The sequence below is a fragment of the Strigops habroptila genome, chromosome 7 (genome assembly GCF_004027225.2).
Source record: "Strigops habroptila isolate Jane chromosome 7, bStrHab1.2.pri, whole genome shotgun sequence".
Taxonomy (NCBI): Eukaryota; Metazoa; Chordata; class Aves; order Psittaciformes; family Psittacidae; genus Strigops; species Strigops habroptila.
Window position 1 is genome coordinate 11,279,521 of NC_044283.2, and position 27,455 is coordinate 11,306,975.

At 40.7% G+C, this 27,455-nt stretch overlaps 1 protein-coding gene and 1 long non-coding RNA gene across 2 annotated transcripts; one reads left to right on the forward strand and one right to left on the reverse strand.

Moving 5' to 3' along the window:
• Positions 1-753: 753 nt before the first annotated feature.
• Positions 754-26,748, reverse strand: HTRA3 (HtrA serine peptidase 3). Its single transcript, XM_030492949.1, has 9 exons — positions 25,985-26,748; positions 16,541-16,640; positions 14,534-14,756; positions 13,700-13,894; positions 11,183-11,215; positions 10,422-10,536; positions 4,107-4,155; positions 2,236-2,331; positions 754-1,726 (listed from the first exon to the last, which is right to left on the reverse strand). The coding sequence occupies exons 1-9, from the start codon at positions 26,406-26,408 to the stop codon at positions 1,561-1,563; spliced, it is 1,401 nt and encodes a 466-aa protein (XP_030348809.1). The 5' UTR covers positions 26,409-26,748; the 3' UTR covers positions 754-1,560.
• On the forward strand, positions 4,921-11,729 carry LOC115610875. The gene is made up of 3 exons (XR_003992366.1): positions 4,921-4,997; positions 5,029-5,032; positions 11,717-11,729. It is a non-coding gene; the product is annotated as an uncharacterized LOC115610875 (long non-coding RNA).
• Positions 26,749-27,455: the final 707 nt, after the last annotated feature.

The following is a 27,455-nucleotide window of genomic DNA, read 5'->3' on the forward strand; positions in this document are numbered from 1 at the left end:
CATCCACCTTAAAACTGAATAGTTGCAGTCACAGCCAGCCAGCAAGTAATGAACAGATTGCTTTTTTCCACATCTGGCATGGTACAAACCCAAAGATGCAAGGCTGGTCACAAACAAGACAGCTGGTACAGCCAAAAAGCCTAAGTATGATGACAACCTAAAGGGAAAGTCCTAGCTGCCCCAAAGGTACACTCCGATGCAAAAAAGAGTTAACCAAAGACACAAGAACCAAGCCTAGAAAGCACATTTTGCTGTAGAATATTGTCCAGATGGAGATACTCTTTTGTCTTTTTGGGAATGGTAGCAATATTCACTAAAGAAGACAGCTGTGTTGTTTAGGGTACCTGGAAGATCTGGATTTAGCTCGTAGCAATTTAGGTTCCTGGTTTATTACATAGAAGTCTCACAGGCTCTAGCTGTAATCTAGGCTTAACAGTGCTTCCTTTCTGCTTCTTGTCACGTACAGGCAGAATTGAGGACAACAGGATTTCAACTAGATACTCTCTAAATGACATCAAAAGCAATTCATGAATATGAAAAAAAAAAGCCCAGTGTAAATAAATTACTTGTGTGAAAGCATTTCTAAACATAGCCTAAATAAAGGCAGAATAATTATGCCATAGGGCTGCAAAGAGTTCATAACATCAGGGTCCAATTTTCCATACGAAAATTTTCTCCTGGGAGAGTCTATTCCAGTCTGACGGAAGACGGAGGGAAGACATACTTGCTTAAAAAGAGGTTTACACCAACACATCATTAGTGTAAACTTTATTCTCCTTACAGTAGAAACATACAAAGTACAAGCCAAAAGTAGTATAACAATTTTACAGCAAAGCTTACCAGTAAAATGCAAAACTAACTTGTATCAAACTCTTAAAAAAAACTGTGCACTTTCTCAAACTTAACTTTGTTCAGCACATCGATTTGATTTATATATAATAAGGCATTAATTCTATAAGAATCATTTACTATATTCCAAAATCGCATGACCTAGGTGTAACACTCTATAGCCTGATACCATTTTTGCTCCTTTCCGATATTTACAGATTTAATCTACCTGCGTTAACATGTAGCATAGAAGCACTAACAACAAATACAAGCTTTGCCAATACTAGGTTCACATTGAAAAAGTGATGTAAAGAAAAAAGCTCAACTGTGCATTGCAATAGCTTGGTTTTGCTGCAGCCATGACTGGAGTTTAAGAATAGTTTCCCCTTTTGGCATTCTTCCTCACTTCCAGTAGTATTTTGGTCTTTCAAAAAAGATGGAGAACTGTTCTGAACCTGCAGAAAGTGGAAGTGGACCCCATTCCTATCAGCTCCCCAAAATTTATTTTCGTTCTTCTCCCCAGAACACAGTTCTTAAATTTCATTGGAGTTAAATCTATAAACGGCACAACTGAATTCATTCTAGCTACTATGTACAGAAATGGCTCAGGCAATTAAGTTAGTCCACCTTGTCATTAGTCAACAGGAAGTATAATTACTGTAGCTGTAAAGGAGGTATCTAGTGTTCCAGAATAAGTGAGTTTAATTACGGTGAGAGCTTCCTCAATTCTATTTACATAACAACTTCAGGCTCAATGTTAAATAGCAAGTCATCATTCCCTCTTCGAACTTCAAGTAGTAGAGGTGATTCATTCATCACAGCCTCTTGCAGGTCACTGGAAGTCATCAAAGGACGCCCATTGACTTTAACAATAATATCTCCATCTTGGATCCCTCCCCTGCAAAGGCAAGAAGAAAAAGGCAGTAAATATGCAGAGAAAAAGTACAAAGACTATTCACCACCTCTTTGGCTGATGTGATAAATTTTTACTTATTTTAGTTTCCAAATTCCACTCTTCTGACTGCTAAAGAATAATTGGTAGTACTTGCTAAAAGCAACATCTGGCTCATGTTAGCTCATTGAGGATCTTCTAAAACAGGAAGAACTGTTCAGCTTTCTCTTTGTCTTCCACAAAATTACAGCAAAGGAGAAATAGAAAAGACTTTCAGTCATTATTCCTAAAATAAATTTTTAGAAGTGTCTTATCTCACTTTTGTAGATGTGAGTAGAATCCTAGCATAAGTATTTTAACTTTTTTGGTTTTTTAATCTAGAGGCATGATTTTTCATTGTTTAAATACAAATCAAGACTGGTATGAGAAAGTACCTGAATATAAATACAAATATTACCTACTAGTATCTATTTGGAGATTTATTTATGGTGAAGAAAACAATGTGCTCTACATACCTATGAGAAGGTGAGTTTGGAACAACTTCGTGTACATAAATTCCACTTCTGACATCAGGAAAATCAGCATTATTGTGTTTCAGTTCTTCCACCAAGCTAAGAGAAAAACAGATTTATATAGCATTTGATTTCATTAAAAAAACAGTAGCATTCAAAAATTCTTATTTATTTATTTACATTTTTTTGTGACCAAAATTAAATGGCTTAACAGTTAATTGTTTGCCCCTTGTTCTTGTGATGAGAATGTAGGGGATCTGAATTTGGATTAAAACAAGTAGCATGGATTTTGAGAGTCAAAACTATCAAAACCTGTGCAAAGCATGCTGTATTTAATGGTCTCGGGTATCTGCAAGAATCTGACTTTTACTATTTGCAGCAGTAGCACAGGGCCACTGTAGAAGAGCACAGAACAGAAGCACTCTCTGTCCTAGGTGTTGCACAGGGGGAAAAGACACTCCTGCTCCAAAGAATTAGTGCTGGTGATGGGGAAGAAATTTGCTAACTATTATGCTTCTCTTATTTTGCAAGTCATTTTTAATTTGTCTTTGTCTAGAACAATATAGTTTTTAATAACTTCAGTCATCAGATAGATCAGAACTGTGAGAGTTTTCCAAGGAAACTTCAGCTTCCTCAAGTTTTCTCAAGAAACTGTTTCCGCATCCCTTCCTGAAGAAAGAAGACAGGAACCAGCTGCAAAATAGAGACTCTAAAAACATCCCCTCTTTACTGAGGAGATGACATCATTTTAGGTCTGTGTACAGTGTGGGTTAAAACCCATTTCTAGAAAGAAAGGGTTTTAAATTAATGATGGATTACTCTGCTGTCCACCATGAAAATGTGGCATCCCTCAGATGGAAAGCAAGCCCAAATGACTGCACACAGATTCACTTCACTTGATTTTGTACTCAGGAAGCTAACAATTAAATGACTAAAGTAAACACATCAAGAAAAGTAGTTGTTTCCTGAAAACAGGCCTGGAGATATCTTGCACTGCTTCATTAGATGCAGCAAAAGCAGTCAATTCTCACATCGTATTCACTTCACAATTATGCACAGAAACATTCTGAGTTTTTCTCCATCAGTGGTGGCTCGGTGATGCTAATGTCATTACCCTGATCCGTTCCAGCTGAGGATCTGACCCTTTGGGGAGGATTGCAAGAGTGCAACTCAATAAACAAAAATGGCTTTACTACAAGCCCAGCTGGAAACTGTATTGTTTAATTTTGCAGCCTACTGCCACATTGGAAACATGCCTACTGCTGGGAAGGAACATAGACATAAGAGCCCTCATTTATTATCCCAGAGTATATCTGGGTAACAGCAAGAAACAAAGCAATGCATGAGAGAAAAGAACAGTAAAGAACTAGAGGAAGGTGTCCACATTCTGGCTTGGTTAACATGGAGGCATGAAGCTTCAGTTCTACACTTTAGCAACTACTCTTTTTCCAGTTAATGGTTAGGCACTAAATCTCACATTATACAGCCTCCACTGGCTAAAACTGATAAAACTACCACCAAATCCTCAGGCAGTTAACCTATCATTGGCACTCACGGCACCTGAAAGCAGCAGCTTGTTTAAATGTCACCTAAAACCTAATATGACTCCAGGCATGCTTGTCAAGAACCAAAATCTTCCTTCCTAATTTCCCTAAGCTATCAACAGAGCATCCACCATTATCAGCATTTAGAGAATTTCCAGGACCCAGAACATGTATTTCACCACTCATTAAAATGTTTGCAGACTTCATAGAAGCTAATGCACACTTCTGGATCCTCTGGAGATTTGTAATGAAAACCGAATGAAGTTCTGAACAACTACTGACCACATCTTGTATGCATGATCTTACAAATTACCTTTCTGTAATACTTACGCAGGTGTTATTGTCAGCATTCTGATGCCAATGAAACGTTTCTTCCCATCTGAAAGTAACAGAGGATATTTATGAAACTTAGGCAAACACTGACAAAAATAACTACTTTGATGACCCAAAATACCTGTCAATTAAAACAAGATGTATCAGCTCTTAACAAAATTAAACAGAAACCATACACATCTACATTGAGGTAGATCTTTATTTTGGTTAGCCTTGGTGTATACAATGACAATTCCTCTCCCTGCAAGTGAGGGTAAGAGAGAAGCTCATTTACACTCTATAAGAGTTGTCCTTCAGGAAATTCAGGCAAATTTCTGTAATCTAGTATCACATGACTTCAGTAAATGAAAAAATTCGTGATGAATTACCATTTCATCTGAAGTTGGTCAAGACAATTTAATTATATGTTGTTCTTATTAAAATGTAGAAATGGGATTTAAAGAAATTAAAATTTCCACCAGGATAACCAAAAGACTCATACTGATTCTAATGCAAATGTCTTGTTATTTCTACCCCAAAGAATGAAAAAGCAAGCTTAGAAAACAAAAAACAAACCCACCCCAAATAAACCCAAACATAGACCTTTCTTCTCCTATGAAGAAAGGCTGAGGAGTTGGGGTTGTTCAGCCCAGAGAAAAGAAGGCTCCAGGGAAACCTTATTGCAGACTTTCAATTCTTAAAAGGGGCCTACAATAAAGATGGGGACAAGCTTTTAGTAGGTCCTATTGCAATAGGAGGAGGGGTAATGGTATTAAACTAAAAGAGGGTAGATTCAGACTAGATTTAAGGAACAAATTTTTTACAATGAAGGTGGTGAAACACTGGCATAGGTTGCCCAGGGAGGTGGTAGATGTCCCATCCCCAGACACATTCAAGGTCAGATTGGAAGTCTAGTGGAAGATGTCCCTGCTCATTGCAGGGGGGTTGGACTAGATGGCGGTTAAAAGATCCCTTCCAACCCAAATTACTCTATGATTAGCCAGACCTGTAGAATTTTAAATGGTGAAAAGTCACTCCTTTAGGGACAGCACATTTCTGTAGTGGCTTTTAGTAGTCATGATATTGCACAGCTGTCTTATGAAAAACGCAGTTTAAGGACTTCCTGAAGTGAGTGCTTCAGTAGTTAGCTATATCCGGTATGAAACAGTATTTCCCCTTACTTGTTCCAGTGTAACTACTCCACAATTTCTTTGAGCTTCTCCATGTTCTCATGTGAGGCAAAAGTTTGAAAAGAAGATGTACACAGTCTCCTCTAACTCTTGTTTTTTTCCCAAGAAAAATAGTCCCAAGTAAAGGAATTAGTCCTGAATCTTACACATGTCCACTATTCCCATTAGCATCAGTGAAAATGTTGACGACTAAACACTGGATTTACTACACTGTGAACAATCTGACATCTGTAACTGTCAGCCTTGCTTTTGCCTGAAACGTTCTGCCTCTCCTCTATTTCAATGTGAAACTAATGAGATCAGAATCAGCTATAGTAAGAGTGTCATGAAGTTGTCCATTTGCTCAAAACTGAAGTCTCAAAAGCTTTGGGCATGGCTGTGAACTAGCGCACTCATAGTGCCTCTCTACATGGCATAAATCTAAGCTTTCACTTTTTAAAAATACCCAAACATGAAAATTCTCCCACCTGAAAATACCCCCCTGCAACGTAGACAGTTAAAATTATGAAGTTGTCTTCATGAGACGCAGAGATGACAGACTCTGGTGACAGTTTGCTGTTTGCATTAAACAGTTTGCTGCCGGTCATCGCCTGTGCGATGCAGAAATATGCAGAAGCACAAAGCATGCCCTGGGCGCTGAGTTAGGAATCTTTACATGAAAGAAAAATGAAAATGAAAGAAGGGACAAAAGAAATTCATCTGGAAGAAAGAAAACAGCAAGGAGGAGACTAGGCAAGAATGAAAAACCACGGAAATGCCACTGGTTAAGAGGGAATTATTTCCCCAGTGGCTAATGATATATATATAAATAAGGATTTCTGGGGAAAAAATCCAGTAACCACAAACTTATTCACAACTAAAAGTCTCATTCTACCTTCATCTTTGGGCAGGTTGGGGCATTATTTCACTCCTGTTCACACATTAAAATTCAAAATGGCCTTCAGCCCTCTCTCCACAGTAAGTTTGCCACACTGCAAATAGCGGTTCATACTGTAATAGTGGCAGGCTATTTTATAAAGTCAAACTAATACTTATGAGCTATGGATTATTTTAGCAGCAGGATCTAGATTCCCCTCCTTCCCACCCTCTAGCCATTTCATATGTCAGAATACAGGCAAAAAACCTTTCAGGCCCTTTGTTTAGCAAAAGTCCATTTTATCCAATTTAACATAAGTCAAACATCTCGCACAAACCCCAAACTTTTCATCAACAGTGATTAAAGGGAAATATAGTTGGCCAATTTATTAGAACTATCAGCAGAACTCTTGCTGATAGTTCTAATGAACCAGTTGTAGTGTTTTATCATCCCCAAAGGATAGGCCTTTTGACGTTGGGGTTAAGTCACATTGGCAGAACAGCATGTGGCACCTGGAACTACCACTGTCACGTTACATCTGCTCTGTGCATAAAAGAAGTCTCAAAACCTGTCATTCTGGCAATTTGTGCAAACACAAGGCGGAAGAAAAAATTATTAGGAGAACTGGAATAAAGTGAGGTTATAAATCTAAGCAGCATGTCACCAGGGTGAAGTCCCAGTAGTAAAGAAGGTTAATATGTTGGAACAATCGGGTTGAACAAATGTGAAACCATTTTGGCTTAAAGCTGGAGCACAGCACAGCAGAGAGATACTCAAATCACATTTTTGAAAACACCATGCCAAATTAAACACTGATTCCAGTGGTACAAAGACAAGCAAACCAGCCTCAACCATTAGTTTAAACTTGAATCTGTTTTGTGTTAATAGAAAGTCATAAGCAGCTGACCCCGAGTCTCTAGAAGCAGTTCACTATTTATAGAGATTTCTGTTCCACAAGGAAAGCATTTGCTTTAGTGTTAAACTTTTCTGTTTTTTACTGAAACTTGTAACAGTAGAAATACTAACCAGAGAGAGAAACACAGACTGAAGGCACAAGTGTTTATGACTTATAAAACGTGGCAAAAAGAATTGTTAAGTCCAAATTAAGGGGTCAGGTACTCAGACTCTTATGGGCATGAGTAGCTGGCACAGGCGTATCCCCCTCGCAGTTGACTGCAGTGGGCTATGGTATCACCAAGATCTCCAAGGGAAGAAGCAAATCCTGCACTTTTTATTCAAGCAGCAGGCAAAACTCCTACTTCTCTGCTTGCTCCTTTTGCACTTAGATCATCTTGCAAATTATATAAGCAGTCCTAAAAACATTTAAGATATTCCACTGCCAACAGAAACCATGAAAACAGCTCAAGTCTACAATGCTGTACTATATGCAGTGTATCTTCCATATAAACTGCATAGCTGAATTTAATCAGTACTCTGAATCTATACCCAGAAGCCTCCTAAGCAGCCCTCATGACTACTGATATTAATTATCAGTAATAATCATACAAATACATAGGTAAGCATATAGTTTCAACACAATTAATAAAGCATTCTGGGGATGTAAATGAGGATTCATATAACTGACTTGCTGGAAATGGCCAATGCAGAACTCCCTCATTTCTCCCTGCCCATCTGAAACCAGGTTTATTCACTTTTCTGTTAACATTATATGAGAGGTCGGGCTGACCCCTTAGGTTGGACCTTCCCTTTAATATTTTGTCAAATTGCTAACTTACTGTCTTCCATTCTAGAGGATCCATATTTGAACACTTTCTAGTGTCACTGTTCTGCTCAAGTCTAAACTAGGAACAGATGGCAGAGCCAAGACTGAAATTGAGCAATTCCTATGGGATACTAACAAAGACACAGAACTAAAAAAAAATCAGTCAATGCTTAAGTATATACATGACTTCCAAAGGTAATGACAGAACACACAGATTGTTAAAACTGAGATATAGATGGAAACACTTGATGCACCAGTTTAGGAATTCCTAACTCTAAAAGGAGGTTAACATCATTACTGAGAAATACAAAATTAGCAAAAGCTTTCAGGACATTCAACAGAAAAATATCTCTATGCAGAGTGTGGTAAATCTTTGGTCAAAACTGTATTAGGTATGATTATGTATTACCCAGGCATTAGGTAATGTAGAATATTTAGTTAATAATATATGGGCAAATTCTTCATTCAAATGCCATCGTCTGCTTTTTTCCTCCTCTCAGCTCCTGTCCTGCAGTGGATCATACATTTGCAGTTATATATAATGGATGGGACTTCTATATAAAACTGACAGTTATCTGATCAACTGAGCCTTAAAAGACCAAAGTCGAGCTTATTAAGCAATGTTCACAGTATCTCCTATATGCCAGAGTGTAAGTGGAAAGAGCCATTTCCTAAGGGAATTTTATCATCTTCAGGCAATATGACACTTAGAGCAAAATGGTAATACATTTAAACTTATTTCCATGACCTAATTGTACCATAAGGGTGGATCCCACTGAAACTACTGAAACATAACTGGAGCAAAAGAAAACACGATAAAAACATCCCAAGAATTCTGCTTACATAAATTCCTTATGTCAAGAAATAATGTCTACACACCAAACCTGACAACTATTACTACAGGCCTAAAGAATGCAAACTAAGTCTCAAATATGGTGAAAATATCTCCTAGAAACTCCTTGTCTATGCATCAAGGGCTTTAAACTGCTGTTCTTCTGCTCACAGCAAAAGTACAGGAGGTACTTCAGGCAATCAAAAGCAAAATAAAATTTAAAAATACAAAAATGGTTTTTTTAGGGTTCCATAGGTAAAGTTATCTCTAGGCCCTCTAGCTGGGCTTAGTGGGTTCATCATTCCCTGAAGGCAAAGGTGCCAAAGGAGCAAGGTGGCTGGTTTCAGTGGTGGCATCTCCAGCCTTCACTGAGTGTCCAACCCCCATTACCAGGAACCCACTGGCAGATGGTGGGCTTTCTGCACAAGGCTTGCATTCGTGCCTCTACAGGCATACATCCCAGGAGAGCCATTGCTCCTCCCTGTTTTGGGATGAGCACTTTGGTTATGAAGGGTAACAGTGAAACAGAACTGCTTCTCTCAAAAGCCAAGAGTAACATGGGTGAATAAATGGTTTTTTTGACTTGTTGGCTGAAACGATATTATGTCAGCTGCTTTGAAATGTACTTTTCAGCACATAATTAACAACTTTTTTCATCAACATCACCTCCAGCCCCAATCAACAAGTGAAAACTATCTAATTTGGGGAATTCAGCAGAACACAGATGAGGGGACCCCTCAGAATCGTGAGGGTCTCAAATATACAAGCAGATGTGTAACTTTAAAACCTAAGACTAAGGGAAGTCTCTGAAATAACAGTATTTGAGAGAATACTGAGAGGACAATGGTGTTGGCATCAGCAACTGGATGAACTCAGGAGAAGACAAGATTAATACCAGAAAGATTCAAGAGAAGCAGCAGCCAACAGTCATGATAAAGACAAGGAGGGTGTGGACGGATAAATTGGCAAGCAAAAGAGAAAGGAAGGTTTGATCTGGTTGAAGCATTACTAGATCAGCTTTGGCTGCGCAGCATGTAGAAGGACACCTAGTACAGTGTGACGGATGCAAGGCAAGCATATAAAAAAAGTCCAGAGTACTGCAGTTGTCAGTATATTTAGATTTACATGCTCTTTGGTACAGAGGCCTTTCTTTTTTTCTGCCTCTCCCCCCTCCTCCCAACGTATTTCTTCAGGAATTAGTACACCGCTCTTCTTCCACCAGGGTCTGAGAGTCTATCACGATATCCAGTTATACAGCACTGACATAGATGACCATAGCAAAATAAAGATCATCCACTGATGATGTGCAGCACACACTACATTCCATCTGTGGACAACTGTTTTAAAAATTTCTTACCTTATTCTCCAGAGTACACCTTAATCTCCTTTTTGCTTGGACAATATGTGAAAGAGGAGGATAAGACTCCTTGAACAGGGCACCATGTGTTCTCACGATCATTTGAGACTGTAATGGCTCATCTGTGTCCTCACTATCCTCAGAAGTCCTTTTTCCCAGATTTATACAGATACTGTCTACTTTCTGGGGGCTTGAGTAATAAAATGTCTGTCCCACTTCTGTGAAGTTGTTTTCTATTTCCAAGTCTATGGTGTTCTATACTGTAAAATACTGCTGCTCCTTTCAGCAACAGGATCCCAGACTCATGTCTTTTGGCACTTTAATGAGAGATCAGGACAATAATTGCAAGATGTCACTGTTTCTTGCAGACCTTACCTTTACTTTGTTTGTCATGTGACTCTGTGAGAAACTGAGTGATACGGTCTGAAGGAATAGCAAAAGAAATCCCAGCTGTGACCTTCAAGGTGTTAATCCCAATCACTTCACCATCCTGTTGAGAGACAGCACCCTTTTAATTCGGTCCCAAGTGACAGGGTTCATCTCACTGTCTAGCATTTCATGTTAAAAGCTGGTGTAAGAAATTTTAGAGTGTTGTAATCACTCAAGAAATAAACATTAGTTGTAAGGGAGGATCTGGGCTCTGATTCACAATCCCTTTCATATTTAACTGTGCTAGCCAGAGAGATTACAGTACAGTTTGTTCATCCAAGGTCCATCCCACCACTCGGCAAGAGATTCCCTGTGCTAAGCAGGCAGTGGAGTCACTGTAATCACTACAGCCATAATTCTCCAACCTGCAAAATCAGTGCTGGTTTAAAACGATCTATTTTAAAATCAGTTGTTCAGATTAACAAGGTCCCATCTTTGCTGCGCATCCCAGGTTTCATAGGAAGAACAAGTATGACTGTTCTTACCAGATCCCATTTTTCTTACTGCTGTGTAAAATTTCCTCTGCTCTATGGGGAAATGTTTTCCAATGGTGTATTAACCTAATTTGCATAGCTTGTATTGGCTTCAGGGTATCTGCCTACCATTAGGTTGAATGAAAGCTGGTATGACCTATGAATCTTTTCAATATTCTTCCACTTACTTCAAACTAGCTCTTGAAACAGAAGAATCAAGTCACCTGGACTTACCAGGTTAACCAGAGGTCCTCCAGAGTTGCCGTACTGTAAAAGTGACATAAGGGAACAATAAATTGGTGCTTCACTGTAGGAAATGCAATTTTCATTTTACACTAATTTTTTTTTATAAGTAAATGAAAAAGAGCAGGTTATTTCCTAGGCAGCACTGAAGGACCCAATATTAACCACAGATGATTACCCTACCCATTCACACCTCTTATGATTGGATTTTTTTTCCTTTTCAGAAACAGGCCTTAAGTTAGGAGCAGCAACTTACCACTCCAAATAATTAGACTCTAAGTTTAAGAAGAAACCTTAATAGTTAAAACAAGTATTTATATTCTTCTAAAGACCATCAGAACAATACACAGTTAAGTAGTTTTATTCATCACTTTGGTTTGTAACATGGTCAGTCTCTTCTCCACTGGAAAAGAACACAGTGCTTTACATATTTAATCACAGCATACTGCTATGAGGTAGATACTACGTAAGGATAGATTTAGTAACCACAGGCATGCAGCCCTCCTTAGGGAGGGCATTTAGCAGCTCTGAGCAGCCCAAAGTTGCCTAATACCTCATGGCCTTCAATGGACACATCCAAGAGGACTACAGGAAATGAGCTGGAGAAGTTTCTTGTCTCAAGTTTGTTTTTGAGTTTTCAAGTAGGTCTACCGAACAGCCAAGAGCAGCAACTTACCACTCAAAAGAAACAAAAGCTAGTGATGCATGACAGCAACATGAGCCATATAAACTGTTTATACTTAGATAGCACTGGGCAAACCTTATAAATTCTCTGAATAAAGCAGACATTAAAGTTTTTAAAACAGCTCCGAAGTTTGAGTTTAAACAGAGATCGGTTTCTTACATTGTATCTTTTCAGTGATCAGAGGCTACACACTTGATTTTTATGCCTGACTGACGCAAAGGAACCAAGCTAGTGATTTTTCAGCCTTCCTTAGCATATCCTCTTTCCTTCACTTGCCCTCTGCTTGCAGGATGTAATAATGAAAGAACTTGGTCACATGTAATATAGCTCCATTTAGGAGCTATGGCCCTGTTTTCTCCTGCCCCATGTTGCTGCTGTCCCAGCAATTCTCAGAAGGCAGCTGCATGCACATTCCTGCAGGAAAGTCTTGGCCGAGCCACAGGAATGCTCTGAATAGACCAGCTCTCAAACTCCTCCCGTTCTCAGGAGAAAACTAGTGCATTAGCTAAGCACAAAGCATCTCTATGCCAGGGACTATCTTCATATCTTGTGGTCTCAGATGGCAAAGCAATTCAAATATATTGTCATTTGCCTTACCTCCTTCTGCTGCCGCTATTCACACAGACTCTGCTATCCTTGTCTACACTTGCTCATTAGCTTTTGAGGGCAGTGAATGCCTAAGTATATACAAGAAAAGAGTCTGATCTTGAGGAATGTGTATAGGCGTGAAGTCAAGAATCCCATGTTCTAATTCTGTCTCCGCCACCAATTCAGTGTGTGATCCCAAGTAACTCATTTTGCAAAAGTTTTCCTATTCTCCTTATACAACTGGAGAGAGTAATTTCAGTTAAATATCTTAAGAGGTTCAGCTCCTGGATCATATAGAAGCTTTTTGGAAAAGCTCACTTTCATGTCATATCTTAGCACCCTCTTTTTCTCCACACAACTTCTCTTGACAAGTCTGTGACAATAAACATTCGTGAAGCACTTCACATGTGTAAAACACTAAGTGTTATGACTTGTTACACCAAATTCGACATCGAGGTCCAGCAAATAAATCCTGAAAATATTTTCTTTTCAATGTGTAACAGATTTAAGCCATAAAATTTCAGGTCATTTTCTACCTCAGATATGTGTGCAGTGCTCTTTTTAGAATCAGTACAAGTTATATGCACACCCAAGGACTTTACTTAAGCTCTCTGGATCCCTCCAAGCTGCTCTGAAGGGACAATATTGTTATGTATTTCTATACAACATGCAATGCTAGTCCAAACTGTATCTCAAATTCTGTGTTATTTTACATCTAGGTTCTTACTTCGAGGATGTGATGTGCAAAGGGAAAACAAGAACAACAGAAACACAGCCTTCTCCTGAAGTTCTTACCTGGGTCTCATGTTATTAAATTGAAGCAGATACTATCAGACTACTCTATCTGATTCTAATGCATGAAGATGAAAGAAACTTTGGCTCTGTTCTACAGCTTGCTTGGCCAGATCAAGCAGAGAGAAAAATGTGTTGATTTACAGCTGATCTATAAACCATGTGTTACTGCATGAGATCTAGAGAATGAGAAGGGTCTGTTATATGTAACATCTTCACAGACAAACTCAAAGAGGGTAGTTTTATTTATCCGATATTTCACAACACTAATGCCTGACTGCAACTTATAGTCTTTTAGAAAAAGAGGAGCCTATTACTGATTTTAAACAAAGCTGCTTTTATTTAGTAGATTCATCCTTCAGAGCACACACTTCCCTGCTGAAGGTGGGGGTCTGAAGGTCCCAGGACTGTGAAACGCGGTTCCTTAAATACCTAGTACTTACATTGATAATAGCATCTGTTTGAATATAATCCATATCCGAGTCCCGCAGGCCAAGTTCTTTGCCATCTCGCTGAGCAGTGCTGACAATACCTGTTGTCACAGTGTTCTGTAAGGCAAACGGACTTCCAATCGCCACCACAAATTCTCCTGGCCTCAGATCAGCAGAGTGTCCCAGTAACAATACTGGTAGTTTTTTCTTAAATAAAAACAGAAAGAAAGAAATAAGCATCAGTTTATACCCGAAAATAATCTGATTGGAAATATCAAAAACTAGCAAGAAGTTAGGAATATCCATTACATTGATGAAAGACCCACTCACTATCATATAGCCAAAACTTACACCACGTAAAATTAGTACACTGTCTTCAGAAACAAACTGCTAGCAAGAGTACCTTGCAATTTCAGTCAGAAATAAAAAGCCAGCAAGATTCTGAAACAGATTTCCCTGTTCTCCAGCAGATTGTTCCCTCCTCCTCCTAGAAACATATAAACTAGCTGGACATACTCTCTACACTACATACCACCTTGAAGTTCATGTACTGGCACAAAGCTAGAAGGATTAGTCAAAATAGCCTGGGTTGTCAGGTAAAGAATCTGGGCACATATTAACTGAGCTGCACTTTTTTACCTCCATTTTTAGCAGTTCCTAGCACAGAAGACAATGTCATTTCATTCTAAGATATGAAAAATTTCCAGGCCTGTATTTCAGTACATTGTTTTCCCCAGACACATTTCCAAGGAATCCCTAAACACATATTCCGGCCAATCACTCTGTACTAAATGAAACTGAAATAGGGTTCCCAAATTAATTCGTTCATCTGTTTATGCCACTCACCTTAGGGTGAATCTTTATTGTTGCAATGTCAGATTTCTTGTCAATATCTCTGATGGTTGCTTCATAGGTATCTCCATTCTGTAGCTGCACTTTCAATTGTTGTCTCCCTGATACAGCATTGGTGCTTGACACCACGTGCGCATTGGTCACAATTAAACCAGAATCGGACATAATAAACCCAGATCCACTGGAAAGTGGGACATTTCGCCCAAAGAGAGGGTGCCTGTACAAAAAGCAAGTAATTACAACTCATAAGGGAAGCATAACTTAACAGCAGACAACATTAGAAACCATTTAACACCTTTCATCCTGAGAAATAACAACTCATTTGATGACCAATGTCGCAACCCTTACAAAAATTAAGTTTAAAAAAAATGAGAGGGTTCTTTGCTGAAAACTGTGACTGCTTTTAGTCAGCCAGGGAGAGAGAGAGATAGATAGATAGATAGATATAGATAGATAGATAGATAGATAGGAAACAGGTTTTCAGACAACTCGCAAAGTCTTTTTCCTTTGTTTTCCAATTCTACCTTCATGCATTTCCTTGCAAAGAGGCTAGGTGACAAAAAGGGAAGGTGGAGGAGCCCATATGATCCCATTGGCTGCTGCTTCTATATGGGAAGAAAATAATGACAGGAAATAGTAGGGCTGACAAATGGACTGATATTCTAATGGGAAAAAGGGAAGAAGAAGGAACCTTGCAGCTGGACAAAGGAGTAAAGGAAGAGGTGATGTCTCATGGAATGATGAGGCCCTAGTGTACACTGGCAGGAAAAAGCATATCTGGAAACTGGAAGGACTGGGAATGTGAATGAAAAGAAATGAAAAACACTAACAATGGGTAAAACTTGGTGGGAAACAACATTTGCTGCAATACAGACAGTTGAAAGACTTTATAAACTGTTTAAAGTATGATGACTTTTCTCTGTGAACAACTGCTGTAATGACCTTAGATTTGTTAGAGGAACAGAAAGTGCCTGGGCAGTAGAAGAGAAAAGGTCCACAAATTCTTCTTTCCTCTGAGATATGGTCCTTATTAGGAATTTGTTTGAAAGTTCTGGGCTATACAACAGCAAAGAATTGGAGCCAATCCCAGGCAGAAAGCAGTACCACAATTAGCACCCAGCTGGCTGCTGAACAAACATTACTTACAGGGAAAGAATAAACAATCTTAACTACATATGCAAAGATCTTAAACATCTTCAACTGTAGCACTCTCTCAAAAAACCAATCACTATGTGCATAAAGATATGTCTCAGAAAACCTGATTATTTCCATTTTGCATGTGAAAAAAAGCCTATAAAAATTCTCCAAGTTCTTAAGCCTATGCAAAATTAGAGTACTTTAAAGCAGAAAGGTATTCAGGTAATGGCGTACAAATAATATTTGCAGTAATTTGTTCTGACAGCAGGTTAGTTTGAGAACTCAGTGTTAAATCTGCCTCCCAGGTTGTTTTGAATACTCCATGTTAAACTTGCTGACTCAGCTCCAGCTTCAGTGCACTTTCTATTGGTATGCTTTGGTCAGCAAATTTACTACATTTTTTTTCCTATTAGAAATCATTTCTGTGTTTAGACAGGTTACATCAGGTCAACATGCTACCTCTTAATGTTCTCCCTGTCAAAATAAAATCACCTCTCATTGAAAATAGAATAAGCATCAAGGACCTATGTCTTCCCACCCTACTTTCAGGACTTGATTTCTTTAAACTGAGATAATAAACATAATCCAAGAAGCAACACATTTTAGTGAAGGCTGAAGAGACCTTCAAAGATGAGATGGACTTATTTTAGAGCACAGAATATGTACTGGAAATACTGTAAGCCAAATAAAATAGATCTATTAAACAGGAACAAAACACACAAATTCATGGTTCTCTGGATAAATGAGTCTGCTGTGATGTTTCAGAGTATTGTGTGAACTTCAAAAATTCAAAATGAAAGTTACTGCACTGGAAAGTCTTCTGCCAGGCAATGCAAGTAAAATATAAAGAATTGAAAGGGTTACCTGAGGAAAAGTTCAATGTGCACAACTGCAGGTGCAATCTTTTCCACCACATCTGCTATGAAGTTGAATTTGTATCTTGGGCTGCTGGACTGTAGGTGACCTATACTAGCAGAAAGAATTGGATATGTTAATAAGACAATACCCTTTTTTACCAAGTAGGTGAAATAAATATGCTTTGTATTGGTCTGTTTCTCCTACTGGGACAGTTTCCAAACAGGTATTGCAAAAGAAATCAAAGTAACTAAGATTGCTCAAAATTTATCCAGCATTTTGCTTAATCCTGATAAAATTAAGTATTGGCATCACTTGGCTGTGAGTTCTTTGACCTCCTTGGAAGTCTAAAAGTCTTGTCTGGAGTATTTTTCTCAGGACAACTACTAATTATTATCTAACCCACATAGGGTCATAGGATAACTGAGGTTGGAAGGGACCTCAGGAGGTCTCTAATCCAACCTCCTGCTCAAAGCTGGGTCTGCTACAAAGGCAGAGCAGGATACTCAAAGGATCTGTCTAGTTGGGACTTGCAAAACTCCAAGGATGGAGACTCCAGAAACACTCTGGGCAACCTGTCCCACTGTTTCACTGTCCTCCATGAAGCAAAAGTTTTTCTTCTATCTAGCTTGAACCCCTCTTGTTGAGACTCGCGTTTCAACTAATGCCCATGGTGTCTTCTCCTCCACTATGCATCACTGTAAGGAGCCTGGCTCCATCCTCCTGATAACTTCCTCACAAGTACAGGAAGGCTGCTGTTAGGCCCTCCTGAAGCTTGCTTTGCTCCAGTTCCCTCAGCTTTTTCTCATTCGAGATAAGTCCATCCCCCCCTCACCCCCCCACCCCGACCATCCTTGTGACCTTCTCAACTCACTCCAGTTTTTCAGTGCCTTTGTTATACTGAGGGTTCCAAAACTGGATGTAGTATTCTAGATGTGGTCTAACAAGTGCCAAGTAATATAGCTGCAGCATTTGGAACTGCATTTAGAACCCAAGTTCAGATTTTTTTTTTGAAGTATGCACATTAGAAATCTGCTGTAAATGAAAACCTAAAAAGTTTTTTAAAATTCCCATTTAAGCTGCCACAGGCAGGAAGGCATAGCAATAAATTACTAAATACTAAGTGTTCTGATGAAAGCCAGTGCAGATACACAGCATTTATGAATACTGACTATAATTCTGTGGAATGAAGATCTTACATCTGTGGGGAAAAAAAGCCCACAGCATCTTGGCTTCTAATGTCACAACATCCTGGATTCTAACATCACAATATCACAAAGTAGTAGTACTGCTTGTGCTAGAATGTCGTACTTTCTGCAATCCCTAGTACACGAGGACGTATTACCACATATGTTAAACATATGCTACGGGACATATCACCACACTCAAATAGCAATCTTTCACGTTCACAGCCTGATGTTTTAAAATTAACTATGGGATCTAGGGAAGGGAGTAAACAAGTTGGAATCAGATCTAGAAATAACATTTTTGGCTTTTTTCAACTCTGGTGCAACATCACACTTTAGCACAGGATATACAATTCTTTTCTCTGCCATTTTTGTCAGGAGGGAGAAGCTCTAAGTTCTAATTTCTAAATAATATCAACTCTTCAGAAGTGACACTTTATGCTATCATGAGTTGCCCTAAGTTCAACTCATGCTAAAGGATGAATTTACTTCACAGTAGGTCTTGCACACCAAGTCAACACCTGCTCTTAAGGGTTCCAGATTTGCCTATTACTAGAACACATAACATAGTAATGAGTCAGCAGTTGCTCTTTACCCAAGTCTTTAAAAGGAAAGTAGGTAGGAGACATCTTACAAAAGGGAAAGATACACAGAGGAAGAGAGAGAAGTTTGAGAGTCATCATGAATTTTGGTATTCTGGGTAGTTCTTAAATCAAAGATAATTTTCTCCAATCCTTATCTACACGTGTTCTACTGACTATTAAACTGTGTAACTAGTAAATTACCTGGGACAAATAGAAAGATTACAGCATAATGATGTCTAACCTATTTACAAAAAAGCTGTAGGTCTCTGACCTAGTCTTTGAATGAATTTGTAAGATAGTGGTTGACAGAGAACTAGTTGTTATAGTCTCTGTAGTCTCACAGAAAGCTTTCACAATAGTGTTAGAGGAACTGCAAAGTCAGAAAGTGAAAGGCCTTACATTACCACAGTATCCAAGATACCTGAAGCAAAGACAGGAATGGACCCAACACTGGTACCAAGGAAGAAAGTAGTGAAGAAACCAGATCAAGATAATTAGGCATTTCTCCATAGAAGTCTGTGAGTTCTTTTTCCTATTGCTGGACATGGGATTTACTTCATGGGATTTACATGCTTACATTAGCAAGCTAAATTTATATGCTATGGTATAAACAGAAGGAACAACTTGGTGGGAACAGATTTGGTCTATTATTTTTATGAACATTCTCACACACTCTAAAAGAATCTAACCAATTGAATATGCTTATTTCAGTACTTAGTTTAAAAGAGACACCACAAACAGGCATCACAGAGGACAGTCAAAGGTAAGCACAGTATACTGCTATTTATTTTGCTTACTGGGCCACTGAAGATTTATTTCACCTTCAGTTCACAAGCAGTATATCCTTTGAAGTCTACTAACATGACTTTGAATACTTGCACACACAGCAGTGTTCACTGATGGGATGTAACAATATCATCACATTTATCTTAACAGAAATGACTACGGATCTATGGGTAGATCCTCAGCTGATGAACTAGCATTAGAACTGGGTGGGGGGAAAGCATGGTGAATGCAGGCTTTTGGTTGGTGTAAATCAGTACAGCCCTATGTGAGTCAGGGCAACTAAATCCCTTTGCATCTGCTGAGTGCTGAACTGTTCTGTCCATGCCACAGCATTGCACATGGCCAACAGCAGAGGAGGATGCCTGCCAAAGAACTCACCACTCCTGACTAGCCACCATGGAAACATCATGGGTGGCAGTGGCTTTCCAGGTAAGATTTGGAGTAGGCAGAGAGAAAAAGGTCTGGAAGAAGTAGTGGATGCATGTAAACATGGAAAGAGCTGAAGAAAATAAAATGCAGCAATACAGAAAGGAGACTGTATAACCAAAGCAAAGCTTGTCTTCCTTCTATACCATAGCGAAGGCATTTCTTAGCGTGAGCCGAAGTCCAGACCCTCCTTGTATGGGTCAGAAGACAAGAATAATCAAACCTGAAGGTGAATCCAAATCTGCACTATATATTAAAGGGAAATCTCAAACAAAGGAGGATCAAGAATAACAGACATGCAGACTTTGTAAAAAAGGTGTAGCTGAAGATCTACCGGCCTGATGAGAGATGAGCTGGTTTTATTATTGTCTGGTGGAGACTAAACACTGGTGAACACTGACTTACAAAGTTGAGATGCCTTCATAGAAACTGACCTCTCTTGAATCATTTTCTGCACACTGGGAGTGATGAGAACCTTTAAACATATTATATGACGTGCCAGGAACTCAAACTATGGACTTGATGTAATGGCAAACTAACATTTACTCTCTCACACAGAATCAGAATGGTCAGGGTTGGAAAGGACCTTCAGATCACCAGTTCCAACCCCTGCCATGGGCAGGGACACCTCACACTAGACATGTCGCCCAAGGCTCTGTCCAATCTGGCCTTGAACACTGCCAGGGATGGAGCATTTACCACTTCTCTGGGCAACCTGTTCCAGTGCCTCATCACCCTCACAATAAAGAACTTCTTCCTTATATCCAGCCTGAACTTCCCCTGGTTTAGTTTGAGCCCATTACCCCTTGTCCTATCACTACAGTCCCTGATGAAGAGTCCCTTTCCAGCAACCTTCTAGGCCCCCTTCAGATACTGGAAGGCTGCTATGAGATCTCCATGCAGCTTCTCTTCTCCAGGCTGAACAGCCCTATTTAAGGGAACTGAAATGTTGGTTATTATTAATAACATTTTAGTGCATATTTATTAATTTTTTTGTTTTCACCAGAAGTTCCCAATATACTGCAGCCTGAGAAACTGAAGAAGGAAGGGACATCCAACATTGGTAAGTTGTACAAGATGACCCTGAAAGCAAGTGTTGTAACTGTAGTAGGATAATCAGGGCTTTTTGTCAGACCTTCAATCTCTAATTTGCATTAGTTGATACACACTAGCTGCTGCTACTATTGTTACCAAAACATAAAATTGAACATATGTCTTTCCCCCCCCACCCAATACTCTTGCTGTCTTGCAGTTTCACGCAGCTCTCAGACCTCTGCTGGACTGTGAATGTAAAAGCTCTGTGTTTACAGCAGCTTTGTGTATTTTGACCTACTGACCGTCTGAGATTTGCCACATATTTTTTCAAACGTCTCTCAATAACATGCATTATTTTCCATGTTATTACTGCATGTTCAAAATCATCTCACACTAATCAAAGCTAATTTATCTTGGAAAAACGCCATAATTTAATCCAATTATCTATCTGTTGTATAAACAAAGTATCAAAGGTGTTGCGACCAGATTGTACTTGAAATAAAAACAAATTTATACTGTATGAGTCTTTAGCTGTCTACACAACTTCTTAATCAAAAGAACTAGATTTTCCCAATCTGCTCCATAGCCACAAATCAACCAGATTTTCAGCAGATCTGAACTCCTACCCTATCATTTCAATTAAGTGATTAGATCTTCAGAAGCTCTCCAGCTCCTCTCACAGAACACTCAAAATCCAAATTTGGATGTAAGTGCATAAACTGGAGTTAAAGATGTTCAGCCTATTTTATAAAATATGATCTTACATTTCCAGTTCTATGGGCTCCAACTACATTGGACTTAGATAGCTGAAGCTAAGTGCCTGTCAGGTAGGAGTATCCTTACTATTAGCTTAAGACTTTTCCTGAATAGTAGTGTTATCTACAGGCTATGAGCTCATTTAACAGCATTTTATTTACTTTCTTGCAGAGACTCACCCCAATCTCATCAACACTACTGTAAATCAGGAACAACTCCAACAGACTTGTAGAGTTAACCTAGTATGAAGAGAACTGCAAAAAAAATCAGTAGAAACAATCGTCATAATCCCACTGAAGACAATAAAGCTAGACCAATTTGTATTTGCAAAAGACTGAATGTTTCTGAATATTTGCCAACTTACTCCCTGGAGAATTAAATCAAATCACATTCAGTGCTTTCTTAAAGACAATACATTGTATTAAAATCCACAATTTTATATTCATTAAGAATTTGTGAGCCTGGAAACTCATTCTTTTAAGGCTGATCCCTCGTCCCCTTTTAAACCCAGCTTCAGAAAAGATCTGTGTGTTCAGCAAAATTATTATGTCTAAGGGAGGACTGCAACCTGGCAGATCTGATCACCAGGCATAAACACTGTCCCTACTGTGCTTTCACGGAAAGGAATGAAAGACAAATAAAAGATTATAATATCTCTCTGTAAAAAACAGAAACATCTGCTGGAAACATAGGTTCATGGGCAGCTTTTCTGATGAATTCAGCATTAAGATCAAGTTGCATAGCTGTGCACTGACCATAAAGCCTTGGTGAGTTTAGTGCCACATTATGGTTCAGGCAACTTGTTTATACAATGGATGTCTACCCTGCACAGATGAAAACAATTTGGTGAATCAACACCAAAGTGGCTTTCTTGTGCAGTGCAGCAATCACAACGGCCAGAGACAGTTTAACACAAGCCTTCCAGACACCTCACCGCCTCGCTGACTTCAGATGCTTGTTATTCCTCCTTCCCAAGTGACTCTCACAATGAGATGCAACAAGAACATCTTTCCTGTTAGCAATCCTGTACAAAACAGTGAAGTGCTATACTCTGAATTGTATACCAAACACTGTACAACATTCATCCTCACCTGCAGGAACTCAAAACAAACTCACACATGAGGAAAACAATCAGTAAAGGAATGTGACTGGAGTTTGTGTATTTAGTCAATACCTTGCAGTGCATTTCCCTAAATACAGCTGGAGGCAGCTGTAAAGCTTTGAGGGACAATAATACCAGTATAAGACTTCAGTATCTCCTACCGGGCCAATTTCTCAGAAATGCAAGTAATGATATCCTGAGTTGTTCCTCTGTATCTAAAAGGTTAGATACAGGAACACTCCAAACACCCCACACAGAAATGTGTGCAATGGTTAATGCATGAGCAGAGTCATATTTCAAATATTTATTTTAGAGAACTGAACTTTTAGGCTCATCTCTTGCAAGTGTCTGACTGCCATGGGTGAGGCTTTACATCATGACCACTTTCTGAAAGTGTCTTCAGTTAAACAGTGCAGAGGACACACATTCTCAGGCAGAACCCTGCAAAGGATTAAAGCAAATGTACTTGTTTTCTGGAATTTCTTTCCTCAAAGGTTTTCTAATCAATCTTTTAGTTTTCCTTGTTGCCCTGACAAATAGCACCCTTACTTTTAAAAAAAGAAAGGTTTTTTGCTTTTAAATCCTAGGTGAGAAAACACAAATCTTTTAACATCTGAACTGTCTTCACAGAAACCTTTAGCAAAGTAACACTGCAGTAAATTATTAACTGTACTAAGAAAAGTTGTACTGAGAGATCATATACAGCCCTTTGTGCAAGAAAAGGTCTGACATAAGTTGGCCACAGATCACAGGGGACAGTGTGAATCTGTTGAGTGAGGACACTTTAATAGATCTGTGTGTGGCATTGTTATATTTGCTATAGTGAGAAGCAGAGCTCTGTAAGAACTGGTCTTTGATGACAGAGGTTGTCTTGCATGAATGTTTATGCTGTTACTAGCCTGTAATAGCTTGTCTTTCTCACAGTAGGTGACAGAAGGCAGGAAAAAGACAGTTGCTCCAGAAAATCACCATATATTAAAGTATTTAGTGTTGCAGAGGAAAAAATATTTGTAGCATACAGTTTGAATGTGCCTAAGAGTACTGCAGGCTGTTCTATTAGTATCTCAGAAAGTCCACGGGTCTGCTCAGATGCGTAAGGCTAACTGTATGAGCAACAGCTTTCAGGGCATAGAGCTATTGAAGAACATCAATGTCAGTTCCTCTATCTCCATGCAGTACACACCCCCTTTTGTACAGTGTACCTAGAGTGTGCAACTTTGGCTGGTGTTCTTCAAGCTAATCCAGGACTTCAACAAGGAAAAAAACATTTTAAATTCTATCAGTTTTGGAATTATCACTCAGTCATCCTGGGCACCTCTTTCCTCCCTTCCTGCATCCTTTTTCATGCGTCTTCATCCACCAGTCTTCTGTCACTAGGGAAACATAGCTAAATTTTCTCAGCCTGTTTTATCACAGCCAGAATCTAACTTAGCATCAAACCAACCAACTGGAAATGGGCAAGAGCAGACATTTCAAAAGCTGCTCCTCAAGTGTCATTGTATGTTCTAAAAATGGCCTAAGTCACACTATGTAAGGCTACAGTTATCTGAGATTGTTTAATATAAGTATGGTTAAGTAAAACTGGATTTACTTTGTAACTAGCTTAGCCCTTCAAACTCTTGAGTCATCTGAGGCCAGATTTCTTTCAAGAACAGGGAAGAGAGAAACTTGACAGTAATTTTAAACTGTCGACTTTCTTCCAAACGTCTCATTACAGCCATTGCATGTTATTGTTTAAAAAAAAAATAAAAATACCATAAGTGAGTTCTATTCCTGGCTCAACCACCAACTCGGTCTGACCTTGGGCAAGACACTTGGTTTCTTTGAGCTTCAGTTTGTGCAGCTGTAGAATTGAATAAAAAAATTAAACTTAACAGAGAACCAGAAGCTGAGGGTTTCTGGGATGAAAAATAAAGCCAAAATAAAGTGAACATTAAAATAGTTGCTTGAAAAAAAAAGTTACCCCTACATCAGAGCTCCAAATTCCTAAGCCTATTAACAGTAGATTCAGGAGGATTCCTTAAATAAAATGTCATATATACCAAACCCCAAGCACTCAGTAAGCCCTTAGATGCAGGCTAGCTCACTCCTTTTGGTTAAACATTCTGATTATTTCATGTGGATCATGAAATATCAACCAAGTATTACAAGTGTTAAAGCTAATGGCTGCTGATGTGAAAAGGAACAGGCAAACAGCAATTTATAGCTACAAAATACTGGAGAGACTGATCATTGCAGGTCCACGCCAGCATCTGGAGCAATCCTTGGCTCTGACAAGATACTCAAAAAGGAACTCTAGGAATACCATCTGACCTCCTCCCTCTCTGCACCACAGTTTACCTTCTCTCAAGACCATGACATACGAAAGGTACCCTAATTCACAGAAGGGCTTCAACTCTGACCCTCCCAATAATTTTGGCAAGTTTGCTATCTATGAATGAACAGGATGGTTATAGGTTCACCTGACATAATGGAAACACAAATGCATAATTTAAAACTCCATTAGGCATATGACTTTTCTTTCCAATAACACTATGAGAAAGATAGCAGAAGGAAACCCTTAAAATGCCAGTAAGTATGTGAAAAGATATTATCAGCATAAACACTTCCATAAAGTGAGCTATTTTAATACTAAAAAAAAAAGTAAAAAAAAATTATCAAGTGATCACTAAACTTTCCGAATTTAAACCATCAAGCCTGAAGTTGTCATAGCGATCACAATATCTGAGCAAAGGTCTTAGTACGTTACTGCAAAGACGGTTTGATCTGCAGTGTATCAGTATTTTAAACTCTAAAGGAGGTTCGCAGGCTTTTATTCCCACTTTATTCTCTACAAGACAACAAAACTTCTTACGAAAAGAAAACAAAACAGGCAAAAGACTATGTTTTAGGTGTTTTAGATACTACTTGGTGCTTTTTCTGCCCTGTTTGGCTATAAGAGGCATTTTCTGCCTAGAGATACCCAGCAGGTGAATACAACTAACGTCCCATACACCACCAGAGAAGGCACCAAAGCACAAGTGTTCTCAAGGCCCTGCTCTGCTTTGTGTGGGCCATGGTGTGATGGGTCTGCAGCGCAGCCTGCACGGGGGATGCCACAAAATGCCTCAGCAGTGAGTGCCAACATCATGAAATGAACATGGTGCTGGCACGTACCACTGTACTGCTGCCCTGCCAGCACATCCTGCCTTGAGAAGTGGTGATGGCCAAGGATGTAACCGCTCCCTGGCAGTCTAATGCCCTCCACTAAGCTCTCATCCATGCTGTCAAGCGCATTCACCTCCTGCTCCTGGGAGCGCTGCAGCAGTGACATGCACAATGCCAAGGTGTCCACAGCCATGCTGCTGAGAGGAAACTTTCCCAAACCTCTAGCCCACACTGAGGATGAAGGAGGAAGATATTTGCCATTCAGAAAGGACCCACGTACCGCTTCCCCACACCACAGCAATGCTGACAGCCAGGCAGGGTGCCTTGACCTTAGAGCCACCCAGTCTTCCCAAGTCATTGAAAACTGGGATTTACCCAGCTGTCCACCCTCTGCCCTCCGCCCCAAGGGCAGGCCCCACCATGCTCCTACCCGATTCACAGGCTCCCTTCTGGACCTGGACGACAGCGGGCAGGCCGTGCTGCAGCGCCTTGCGGCTCACCGCCTTCAGCTGGCAGATGTTGTCGTAGGTCCGGCCGTCGCTACCGCACACCTGGGCGCTGAGCTTGCACTGGCAGACGCCCTTGGCGAAGCGCTTGCCCATGGGGTAGCGGCAGTCGAGGCTGTCCCCGCAGGGCGGGTCCTCCTTGCGGCCGCACGAGTCCCCTTCGCCCGCGGCGCAGATGAGGCAGCAGCTGCAGCGGTCGGGGACGTATCCGCTAGGGCAGCTGGGGCTGGGGCACTTGGAGACATCGCAGCGGGTCGGGCACTTTGCTCGGGCGGCCGAGAGCTCCGCGGCGCCCAGGCTGCCGCTGAGGGAGAGCAGGAGCAACGGGCTCAGCAGCGACACCCGCATCCTCGGCGGGCTGCCGGCGGGGAGAGCGGCGGCGAAGGGGTGCGAGCCCGCCCGGCCCGAGGGGAGGAGGCGGGGAAGGTGCAATCGCGGTGCAGCGAGGGAAGGGAAAGCCGGGCTTTATGCACACGCGGGCGGGAAAGTGTCTTCTGCCCCGAGCAGAGCTTCTGCAGGCGGAGCGGGAAAGAGCAGGAGATGGAAGGAAGGAGACTGCAGTATAAAGCCGCAGAGTCAAGGCCAGCTCAGTCCGAGGTGCTGCTCCCCGGGACTAGCTCACAGGGCTGAGGCGCCGAGCCATGCCTGAGCTGCCGCGCAAGGTGAGCGCCGTCCCCAGGCGGCCAAGGGAAGCTGTGAGGACGGCGGCGAGCGGAGCGGCGGGGTTATATATGGGACGTGCTCGGGGCCACCGCCGCCGCCTCCAGCAGCAGCCGCAGGAGCTCCGCGGCGGCAACGACGGCCAGGCCCCACCCCGGCCGGGGAGGGACGGCTCCCCGCGGGCGGGCCGCCGGGCCGGGGACGGCCTGGCTCAGGGGAGCCCTCCGTCGGGACGGGCGGTCAGAGCGGGGAGGGCAGGATCACTACGGCGGTCAGAGCGGGGCGGGCGCGCTCCCCTCAGCGGGGGAGCAGCGGGGCAGATAGTGGCTGTGTGCTGGTAAATCAACCGCCCCGAGGGAAGAAGGGCCCCGGTTAAGCCCTGCTGCGATGGTACACCCGCACCACCGGGTTTTTAGACGTGCGCTAAAAAAGACAAATATATACGTGTAAGGGAATATATATGGCGAGGGCAGTTGTGACCTGTGTGAGTGTGGGGGGCAGAAAGCCGGCAGCCATTTTGTCTTATGCTTGTCTTGAATGTTGGCGGCGTTAATAAAGACATTTGTCACCACTGCCACCAAAGGGTAACGGAGGTCGAGCACCTGTGGTAATATCAAACACAACAGCATCTGGCCATGAATCCCTTTTTGCAGGGATTCATGAAGCAGAGACACATGAAGCTGAGCTCCCTGTAGCCACTTTTTGTGCATGGCATCACGGGAAGTCATACAAGAC